The sequence below is a fragment of the Zophobas morio genome, unplaced genomic scaffold, assembly GCF_036711695.1.
Source record: "Zophobas morio isolate AGI-343-1 ecotype UQ-CSIRO unplaced genomic scaffold, CSIRO_AGI_Zmor_V1 ptg000074l, whole genome shotgun sequence".
Taxonomy (NCBI): Eukaryota; Metazoa; Arthropoda; class Insecta; order Coleoptera; family Tenebrionidae; genus Zophobas; species Zophobas morio.
In genome coordinates this window covers 34,244-46,346 of record NW_026972179.1, presented here as the reverse complement: position 1 = coordinate 46,346, position 12,103 = coordinate 34,244, and the positions used below count along the sequence as shown (strand labels likewise).

At 33.9% G+C, this 12,103-nt stretch overlaps 1 protein-coding gene across 1 annotated transcript in view; it reads left to right on the top strand.

The window, feature by feature from the left end:
• Positions 1-11,807, top strand: part of LOC135143731 (neuropeptide CCHamide-2-like) — a 35,509-nt gene extending 23,702 nt beyond the window's left edge. Inside the window, exons 2-3 of the mRNA XM_064075647.1 lie at positions 5,049-5,263; positions 11,544-11,807. Coding sequence (XP_063931717.1) covers positions 5,049-5,263; positions 11,544-11,594 — 266 coding nt within the window. The 3' untranslated portion in view covers positions 11,595-11,807. The remainder of the gene's footprint in view (positions 1-5,048; positions 5,264-11,543) is intronic.
• The last annotated feature ends 296 nt before the right edge of the window (positions 11,808-12,103 follow it).

Below are 12,103 nucleotides of genomic sequence, written 5' to 3'. Positions count from 1 at the left end.
AAACTCCGCCGTTCCGTCTGACAATGAATAACACAATCATTACAATTGAGATAGGGTGGGTGGGTGGGGCTTATATTTTTTCCTCTTTTCTTAATATAAGTAGTTTCTTTTCACAAAAAGAAACTTAAAATATGTTCAAAATTTTTGTAGGGAAATATGTATTTTGCAATTATACACCGCCGTTAGGTCTGACAACGAATAAAAAATTCATCATAATTGAGATTGAGAATTTTTTTAATTACGTATAGTTTTCTTTGAATAACACGATAGCTATTTTTAGTTTTTTGTTGGGAAAAGAAGATTACGTATATTAGAAAAATAAATTAGGGAATATAGGCCCATTTTTAATTTCTTGTTCGAAAAACAAGACTTCGTATATGAAGAAAATATGTACAAAATATAAGCCCCGCCCACCCACCCCCTCTCAATTGTAATGATTTTTTATGCATCGTGAGCCGAGGGCGGAGCTTAGGTGCAAAATCCTCATTTCTCTACAAGAAATTATCATGTGAAATAAGTTCTTAAAAGAATAAAATTTTGTGAAAAAGTGTGAATTTTGCAGTAAAACTCCGCCGCTCGGTCTGACAATGTATAAAAAAATCATTACAATTGAGATGGGGTGGGTGGGTGGGGCTTATATTTAACCCTGTCGTCTCAATATACGTAGTTTTATTTTCACAACAAGAAACTTAAAATATGTTCAACATTTTTGTAAGGAAATATGTATTTTGCAGTGATTGACCGCCCCTGGTTCTGACAAAGAATAAAAAACTCGTCATAATTGAGATTGGGATTTTTTTAATTACATATACTTTTTTTGAACAACACGATAGCTATTTTTAGTTTCTTGTTGCGAAAAGAAAATTTCTTATATTAGAAAAATAGATGTAGGAAATATAGGCCCCGCCCACCCGCCCCCTCTCAATTGTAATGATTTCTTTATGCATCGTGAGCCGAGGGCGGAGCTTAGGTGCAAAATCCTCATTTCTCTACAACAAATTATCATGTGAAATAAGTTCTTAAAAGAGTAAAATTTTGTGAAAAAGTGTGAATTTTGCAGTAAAACTCCGCCGCTCCGTCTGACAATGAATAAAACAATCATTACAATTGAGATAGGGTGGGTGGGTGGGGCTTTTATGTTACCCTGTCTTCTTAATATACGTAGTTTTTTTTTTCACAACAAGAAACTTAAAATATGTTCAAAATTTTTGTAGGGAAATATGTATTTTGCAATTATGCACCGCCCCTTGGTGTGACAACGGATAAAAAGATCATCATAATTGAGATCGGCAGTTTTTTTAATTACATATTTATTAATTATTATTTATTAATATAATTTATTTATTATATATTCTTTGAACAACACGATAGCTATTTTTAGTTTTTTGTTGGGAAAAGAAGATTTCGTTGTTAGAAAAATAAATGTAGGAAATATAGGCCCCGCCCACCCACCCCCTCTCGATTGTAACGATTTTTTATTCATTTTGAATTTCTTGTTGGGAAAACAAACTTCGTATATTTAGAAAAAATGTAGAAAATATAAACCCAGCCCACCCACCCCCTGTCAATTTTGATGATTTTTTTATGCATGGTGATCCAAGGGCGGAGCTTAGGTGCAAAACCTCATTTCTCTATAAAAAATTACCATGTGAAATATGTTCTTAAAAAAGTAAAATTTTGCAAGGAAATATATATTTTGCAATTAAACTCCGCCACTCGGTCTGACAACGAATACAAAAAATCATTACAACTGAGACTGGGTGGGTGGGTGGGGTTTATATTTTGCTCTTTCTTCTTAATATATGTAGTCTTCTTTTCACAACAAGAAACGTAAAACATGTTAAAAATTTTTGTAGAGAAATACGTATTTTGCAATTACGTTCCGTCCCTTGATCTGACAACGAATAAAATAATCATCGTAATTGAGATCGGGACTTTTTGTTAGTTACAAATAGTTTTCTTTGAACAACACGAAAGTTAAACATGTTTTCAGTTTCTTGTCGGAAATAGAAGACTTCGTATATTAAGAAAAAATATACAAAATATAAGCCCCGCCCACCCGCCCATGATTTTTTTATTCATCGTGAACGGAGGGGCGGAGCTTAGTTGCAAATGTTTTTAACCAAATTGATAACTGTTTCATTTGAAATTGTCCTTGGGTTGTAGTATATTGTATAAGGCAACTTTGTACATCTAAATCGACCTGTTAATATCTAAGATCTAAAATGTGTGTAATATTTGGTAAGGGAAATTTATCGTGTTCAATTTTTTGATTAAGTAACCCTTAATAACCAACAACTATTCTTCTTTTTTTTCTCCATTTTTACCAACTTTTTTTGGAACTAACACAAGTGGTGACGAAAATTCATTTTTAGATTCTTCTATTATATCATCTTTTAACATTTCACATATTTGTTTTCGATTTTTTTGTTTGTAGAATTTTGTATGGTTTCATGTAAACAGAACTTGCATTATCCTTCAGTCTAATGAATTGTTTATATAAATTAGTTGCCGATGATTTATCACCGTATTTAGGACAAATATTTTCGATTGTTTCTCGTTCTTTTAGATTTAACGAAGTTAATTTTAATAAATTTAACAAATTTTCAACTCTATCAGCCAGAACTGTAGAGTTCCCAAAATTACACATGTTATGTTCACTTCATCTTTGCAACTAAGGCACACAATTTTTCAAACATACTTCACTTTCTCGTGTATTCAGTATTTTGACTGGAATTTTACCATTTTTTGGTCTGAAAATACAGTTAGCAATAACTTTTGATAAACGAAAAACAACTCACATTGTGGCGGAATTACAATGGTATCATCATTATGAGAGAGTAGGGGTAGTACACTCTCTTTATTAAAATGTAACAAAATTAAAGCATCCTTTGCAAAGTCAATAACTCCTTTAAATTTTTTAGAATTTTTTTCCCTATTATACCATTCGATGAACATGATAAATCTTTAAAAACGTAAAATTTTTGAACAAAATATTTCCCACTGCTTTTAGTTTCAAATAAACATATCCTTCCGCAAAAATAACCTGTAATTCCCTTAATTTTTAAAACATTCATACTCAATAAAAAAGCCCCAGTATTAACTAGAAAACACATCTAAATATTTATAAATTTAATTAACACTTTCCCCACGACGTCAATTCCTATCAAACTCTGCACTTCCAACCCCAAGCTTCCCTCTTTCTTGCGAAGCAAAAAATAAGCAATGCCTAATTACTAAACTCGGCTGTAATAAAATGCGCTTAATTAGTGTTAAAACACGACAATTAACGACACTTCCCTCCATAAAATATAGGATCGTTTCGTTAAACGTCTACTTTGCAGCTGATTTATTTTTGAGGCGTATCGCCCGGAAAATGCAAATACTACACAAGTTATTCCGGTTTACAAAAATCATAACTGTTAAAGCGAACATCGGAGAAATAAAAGCCCGCTAATTCGATTCCACATGCAAATGTGTTTTGAATTCGAATGCAAGTTGAATAAATGATTCTACACATAAAACCGGCGCTGTTTGTGTTTTCCAAAATTAGCGGAATGATAAAAAACTTTGCGTTCGTGAACAATTTTTAAATATATTAAAATATGCAATTAAAACTCCGGTTTAATGTTTCATCCGTGCGTTTAACTTCTGGTTTGAAGCCAAATCGACACCTACGCCGCCTCTAAGTAATTGTTTATTGTTATCTCTCCATCGCCGGTCCGCACACAATAATCATATTCGTTTAAGCCATGTTCCGCTATTTCCCCTCTAAACATTTAACTTTATTAATATCTCCAACAAAGAGATGCCTTACAGCTACCTTAAAGGTCTCCATCGCACTTTGCATCTCAATAGAGTTTCAAAATAATTCGCTTATGCTAATTCCAAACACTCGAAAATGGCTTCATTGTGAAAATCGCCGTCGTCAGAAAAATGGACACACCTCAAGCCCCCACACTCGCTCCCGCAATATTCACACAATTCATCAGCGTTTAAACACGAAGTTAACGTAACAAACTGACAACACAGTCGTATTTAAATTGAAATTGCATTCGAGTGCAGGCGAAACAAGTTTACGCTTCTTTGTCAAATTTTCGAACTGGGACGAACTCACAATGGATGCTTTATGGAAAAACGACATCTACATACATCCTGGTCGGTGTTTGCGTGAGATTTAGAGATAAAGTTTGGTTCGAAAAGGCTTGCTTTAATGCACTCACTCATCAGTTGTAGCCGAAAGTGTCTCCGTTTCAGCATTTTCATAATTTAGCAGCCCGATATGTAAAGCGGTCTCCGAAGCGTAAAAATTATTCAGTAATTATGTAAAAGATTCGGGAGCTGTGTCTCATAACTAGCTTTACAATGCAAATATTGTAATTTGGTTAAACTATTCTAATTATGTTAATTTACGCAGAAATAATAGACCGGCGAATTTTGTCGTCAGTGTTATAATAACAACAAATGGCGGATGCGCTGAATATGTTAATACCTCACGCGAATTTTTAATCACTTTAATTAAATTAAAAATTGCGCGTTCTTATCAGTCCAGCACAAATCCGGCAAAAACAAAGCCAGCGACCCTTTGTGAAGTAAAAATTCGAGCGATGTTTATTGAAGCGAGAAATTTAAATGAATCGTTTTCGTAGTAACTTTATCAGTAGAACGACCCCAATTAGGGAGTTGACTGTTTACGAAAATTCATATTGAAAGAAGTGACAAATTCCCTCCGACTGATCGTTATCTATTTTTAATTATTAATTGAAAGATAAAAGCAATTAGGATCTACACTAAACGTCTTGTTTCGGCATGACTTGAAGCTAATTTAATTACGATGTGACCTCGTTGCATTTTACATGAACTCGGGGCCGCTATTAATAGACAAATCTAAACAATCGAGAGAAAATTAAATAAATTCGTCAAGGTGAGGCACGTGCTTCTGACAATTTCGAAAATATAAAATATCCGTGTTTTTTTTGAATCCACAAAAGATATATCGTTGTGCATCATTACATAGCAAGTATTCTTAGATGCATGTGTTTTTCTAGGTGGTTGCGCAACTTTCGGCCACTCCTGCTACGGAGGAATGGGCAAACGTGCGTCGGATTTGCTCGACAACAATGAAGAAATCTTACAAGACGTACAGAACGACGAAAATCCAGCTTTCGTCTTCACTGGGCCACGGAGCGAATACAAACCGGAACGACCTCCTAAACTAACACCCCAGCAATACGACAACATATCACGCGTCATTAGGCAATGGGTACTTATTTTGACTTTCGTTGTTCTGTCTATTATTATCATTATTATTACGTAAGACAAAGAAATTGCGACTTCATTTATTTTTTTAGTAATTTTTTGCATCCACTCAGATATTTTTAAGAACGTCGTTAATATAAATAACAAAAAATAAAGGACTTAAAACGTCTCCGTAATTAGTTTTGGCAAATCCGACCAACTCTAATTGAAACTATACAAAGTCGTTAGAATGTATGAAAACGGTTAATTATCTTCAGACAACATATAGTTTTCTTTGAACCACACGAAAGTTAAATAGGTTTTTAGTTTCTTGTTGGGAAAGAAGATTTCGTATATTATTAAAAAAATTTACGAAATATAAGCCCCGCCCACCCACCCCTTCTCAATTGTGATGATTTTTTAATTCATTGTGTGTCAAGGGCGGAGATTAATTGCAAAAGAGTAAAATTTTGTAAAAATATGGATTTTGCAATTAAACTTCGCCGCTCGGTATGACATGGAATAAAAGTAATCATTACAATTGAGACAGGGTGGGCGGGCGGGGCTTATATTTTGTCCTTTCTTCTTAATATACGTAATCTTCTTTTCACAACAAGAAACTTAAAACATGTTCAAAATTCTTGGCAAGAAATATATATTTTGCAATTATGCTCCGCCCATCGGTTTGACAACGAATAAAAAATTCATCAGAACACGATAGTTAAAGGTGTTTTCAGTTTCCTGTTGGGAAAAGAAAATTTCGTGTATTAAAAAAATATATACGAAATATACGCCCCGCCCACCCCCCCGTTCTCAATTGTGATGATTTTTTTATGCATCGTGAGCCGAAAGTGGAACTTAGTTTTAAAATTTTGTAAAAAAATATGGATTTTGCAATTAAATTCCACTGCTCGGTCTGACAATGAATAAAAGAAATCATTACAATCGAGATAGGGTGGGTGGGTGGGGCTTATATTTTGCCCTTTCTTCGTAATATACGTAGTCTTTTTTTCACAACAAGAATCTTTCTAGGGAAATATGTATTTTGCAATTACGCTCCGCCTCTCGGTCTGACAACGAATAAGAAATTCATCACAATTGAGATCGGGAGTTTTTTTCAGTTACATATAGTTTTCTTTGGACAACACGAAAGTTAAGTATGTTTTTAGTTTCTTGTTGCGAAAAGAAGACTTCGTAAATTAAGAAAAAATGGACAAAATATAAGCCCCGCCCACCCACCCCCTCGCAATTGTGATGATTTTTTTATGCATCGTGAGTCGAGGGCGGAGCTTAGTTGCAAAGTCCTCATTTCTCTATAAGAAATTACCGTGTGAAATATGTTCTTTAAAGAGTAAATTTTTTTTAGAAAAATATGGACTTTGCAATTAAACTTCACCTCTCGGTCTGACGACGAATAAAAAAATTCATTACAATTGAGATAGGGTGGGTGGGTGGGTGGGGCTTATATTTTGCCCTTTCTTCTTAATATATGTAGTCTTAATTTCACAACAAGAAACGTAAAACATATTAAACATTTGTGTAGGGAAATATATATTCTGCAATTACGCTCCGCCCATCGATTTGATAAAGAATAACAAATTCATCAGGACATGATAGTTAAATATGATTTTAGTTTCCTATTGGGAAAAGAAGGTTTCAAATATAAAAAAAAATGTACGAAATATAAGCCCCGCCCACCCACCCCCTCTCTGTTATGATGATTTTTTATTCATCGTGAGCCGAAGGCGGAACTTAGTTGCAAAAGAGTAAAATTTTGTAAAAAAATATGGATTTTGCAAATAAATTCCACTGCTCGGTCTGACAATAAATAAAAAAAATGATTACAATTGAGGTAGGGTGGGTGTGTGGGGCGTATATTTTGCCCTTTCTTCTTAATATACGTAGTCTTCTTTTCACAACAAGAATTTTTGTAGGGAAATATGTATTTTGCAATTACGCTCCGCCTCTCGATTGAGATCGGGACTTTTTTTAATTACGTATAGTTTTCTTAGAACAACACGATAATTAAAATATGTTTTCAGTTTCTTCTTCGGAAAAGAAAATTTTCTATATTAAAAAAAATGTAGGATATATAAGCCCCGCCCACCCACCCCCTCTTGATTGTGATGATTTTTTTATTTATCGTGAGTCGAGGGTGGGGCTTAGTTGTACAAGAGTAAAATTTTGTAAAGCAATATGGAATTTGCAATTAAATTCCGCCGGTCGGTCTAACAACGAATAAAAAAATCCTTACAAACGAGGTAGGGTGGGTGGGCGGGACTTATATTTTGCCATTTCTTCGTAATATACTTAGTCTTTTTTTCACAACAAGAATCTTCCTAGGGAAATATGTATTTTGCAATTACGCTCCGCCTCTCGGCCTTACAACGAATAAAAAATTCATCACGATTGAGATCGGGACTATTTTTTAACTTCATATAGTTTTCTTTGAAGAACATGATAGTTAAATATGTTTTCAGTTTCTTGTTGCAAAAAGAAGATTTCGTATATCAATAGAAGTGTACGAAATATAAGCCCCGCCCACCCACCCCCTCTCAATTCTGATGATTTTTTTATTCATCGTGAGCCGAAGGCGGAACTTAGTTGCAGAAGAGTAAAATTTTTTAAAGAAATATGGATTTTGCAATTAAACTTCGTTACTCAGTCTGACAAGGAATAAAAAAATCATTACAACCGCGATAGGGTGGGTGGATGGGGCTTTTGTCTTTCCTTCTTAATATACGTAGTCTTCTTTTCACAACAAGAAACTTAAAAAATATATTTAAAATTTTTGTACGGAAATATGTGTTTTGCAATTACGCTCCGCCCATCGGTTTGACAACGAATAAAAAATTCATCACAACAAGATAGTTAAAGGTGTTTTAAGTTTCCTGTTGGGAAAAGAAGATTTCGTGTATTAAAAAAATATATACGAAATATACGCCCCGCCCACCCACCCGTTCTCAATTGTGATGATTTTTTTATTAATCGTGAGCCGAGGACGGAGCTTAGTTGCAAAAGAGTAAAATTTTCTAAAGAAATATGGATTTTGCAATTAGACTTCGCCACTCAGTCTGACAAGGAATAAAAAAAAATCATTACAACTGCGATAGGGTGGGTGGGTGGGGCTAATATTTTCCCTTCCGTCTTAATATAAGTACGTAGTCTTTTTTTCACAACAGGAAACATATTAATCGTATATTAAAAACAAGTACGAAATATAAGCCCCGCCCACCCAGCCCCTCTCAATTGTGATGATTTTTTTATTAAACTTGAACCGAGGGCGGAGCTTAGTTGCAAGAGAGTAAAATTTTGTAAAGAAATGTGGATTTTGCAATTAAATTCCGCCACTTACTCTGACAACGAATAAAAAAAATCTTTACAATTGAGATTGGGTGGGTGGGTGGGGCTTATATTTTGCCCTTTTTTTTAATATGTATCGTCTACTTTTCCCAACAAGAATTTTTTGGTAGGGAAATATGTATTTTGCAATTACGCTCCGCCTATTGGTCTGACAACGAATAAAAAATTCATCACGATTGAGATTGGGAGTTTCTTTTAGTTGATATAGTTTTCTTTGAACAACACGGAAGTTAAATATGATTTTAGTTTCTTGTTGACAAAAGAAGATGCCGTATATTAAAAACAAAGTACGAAATATAAGCCCCGCCCACCCACCCCGTCTCAATTGTGATGATTTTTTCATTAATCGTGAGCCAAGGGCAAAATCCTCATTTCTCTATAAGAAATTACCGTGTGAAATATGATCTTAAAAGAGTAAATTTTTATAGAAAAATATGGATTTTGCAATTAAACTTCATTGCTCGGTCTGGCAGCGAATAACAAAAAAAACATTACAATTGAGATAGGGTGGGTGGGTGGGGCTTATATTTCACCCTGTCGTCTTAATATAAGTAGTCTTCTTTTCACAACAAGAAACTTAAAACATGTTCAAAATTTTGTAGGGAAATATATATTTTGCAGTTATGCTTCGCCCATCGGTCTGACAACGAATAAAAAAGATGATTACAACTGAGATAGGGTGGGTGGGCGGAGCTTATATTTTGCCCTTCCTTCTTACACTATAGTTAAATATGTTTTCAGTTTCTTGTTGGGACAAAAAGATGCCGTAGATTAAAAAAAAGTACGAAATATAAGCCCCGCCCACCCACCTCGTCTCAAATGTGATCGTTTTTTTATGCATTGTGAGCCAAGGGCGGGGCTTATGTGCAAAATCCTCATTTCTCTATAAGAAATTACCGTGTGAAATATGTTCTTAAAGGAGTAAATTTTTATAGAAAAATACGGAATTTGCAATTAAACTTCGCCGCTTGGTCTGACAACAAATAAAAAAATTCATTACAATTGCGGCAGACTGGGTGGGCGGGGCTTATATTTTGCCCTTCCTTCTTACACTATGGTTAAATATGTTTTCAATTTCTTGTTGGGAAAAGAAGATGCCGTATATTAAAAAAAAGTACGAAATATAAGCTCCGTCCACCCACTCCGTCTCAATTGTGATGGTTTTTTTATTCATCGTGAGCCGAAAGCGGAACTTAGTTGCAAAAAAATAAACTTTTGTAAAGAAATATGGATTTTGCAGTTAAATTCCCCCGCTCTGTCTGACAACGAATATATTATACATTTTGTACATTTTTTCTTAATATACGAAGTCTTCTTTTCCCAACAAGAAACTAAAAATAGCTATTGTGTGGTTCAAAGAAAACCATATGTAATTAAAAAAATTCCGATTTCAATTATGATGAATTTTTTACTCGTGGTCAGACCGAGGGGCGGAGCTTAATTGCAAAATACATATTTCCTTACAAAAATTTTGAACATATTTTAAGTTTTTTGTTGTGAAAAGAAAACTACGTATATTAAGAAGACAGATTAAAATATAAGCCCCACCCACCCACCCTATCTTAATTGTAATGATTTTTTTTATTCATTGTCAGACCGAGCGGCGGAGTTTGACTGCAAAATTCATATTTTTTTATAAAATTTTAGTCTTTTAAGAACTTTATTTACATGATAATTTATTGTAGAGAAATGAGGATTTTGCACCTAAGCTCCGCCCTCTGCTCACGATGCATAAAAAAATCATCACAATTGAGAAGGGGTGGGTGGGTGGGGCTTATATTTTGTACATTTTTTCTTATTACAGGAAGTCTTGTTTTCCCAACAAAAAATTAAAAATGAATAAAAAATCGTCACAATCGAGAGGGGGTAGGTGGGCGGGGCCAATATTTCCTACATTTATTTTTCTAATATACGAAATCTTTTCCCAACAAGAAACTAAATAGCTATCGTGTTGTTGAAAAAAACTATATGTAATTAAAAAAAATCGCAATCTCAATTATGACGAATTTTTTATTCGTTGTCAGAACTAGGGGCGGTCAATCACTGCAAAATACATATTTTCCTGTAAAAATTTTGAACATATTTTAAGTTTTTTGTTTTGAAAAGTAAACTACGTATATCAAGACGACAGGGTTAAATATAGGCCCCACCCACCCACCCTATCTCAATTGTAATGATTTTTTTATTCATTGTCAGACCGAGCGGCGGATTTTTACTGCAAAATTCACACGTTTTCACAAAATTTTAATTTACTTATTTCACATGATAATTTCTAGCAGAGAAATGAGGATTTTGCACCTAAGCTCCGCCCTCGGCTCACGATGCATAAAAAATCATTACAATTGAGACGGGGTGGGTGGGCGGGGCATATATTTTGTACATATTTTCTTAATATACGAAATCTTCTTTTACCAACAAGAAACTCAAAACATATTCAACTATCGTATTGTTCAAAGAAAATGATATGTAATAAAAGAAGTCCCGATCTGAATTATGATGAATTTTTTATTCGTTGCCAGACCGACGAGCGGAGCATATTTGCGAAAACTGCTACAAATAATGAAAATGGCCTTAATGTCCTCTTAAACACAACAGAAAATCCCAAACATCAGTGCAACAATTAGAGCTGAATCACAAAGTTGGTAGAAAATCAATTCAAACAATAATGAGAAAAGAAAAGTTTCACCCATACAAAATCCATTTGAACACAAATTCTCATTAACTCACTACAAAATTTCATTCAGGGTATTTTTTACTGCCAGGAAGTAAATGGAGAGGATTTTGAGCATCTTTTGTAGAAAACGGAAGTTTAATTTTTGTTTCGGTTATTCTTTAATTATTATACCTAATTTCAGTTGATTTGTACAACTGGTTCTCAAGATATTCAACCGTTTCCATACATTCTAGCGTTGTGCCATTTCTAATATTCTTGTTGGTTTCAGATTCAGTATTACAGGAGAGCTCAAGAATTGCATGCCGACAACAACATATAAAGAAAAATACCTATTAAGTTCAGAACTGAAGTTTTTGTCCTCTAACATAATGGTTGTAGAGTATATTAACTAATATACTGTTAAGTAAATGTTAATGAGTAAAGTGTAAAGGCTTATCTTCTTGTAGGTTTATAACGTTATGTTGAAATGTAAGACGTACTTTTTGTTGTGATTTTATTGTATATTTAAAATTTAAAAAATAAAGTGTCATTGGCTGGAGACAAGTGTTTGATTATGATTATTGATTAGTTAATTAATTAACGGTGTTTATAATGTATGCAACCAACAATACACATAGTTCATTTTTAATGAGTAAAATTTCCTGAAAGCTGTTTATGAAACGTAAAATGGGTTGCCTATGCAGAAATGTTCAGGAGTGAAGAGATAAAATGAACACCTATTTGTTTAATAAAAATTCGGACTGACGGTAGACAGACAGACAGACAAAAACGGGCGACCTTGTTTCGCACTGAGTTTACGCTCTGAAAATAAAAAGATGCTCCTATTTA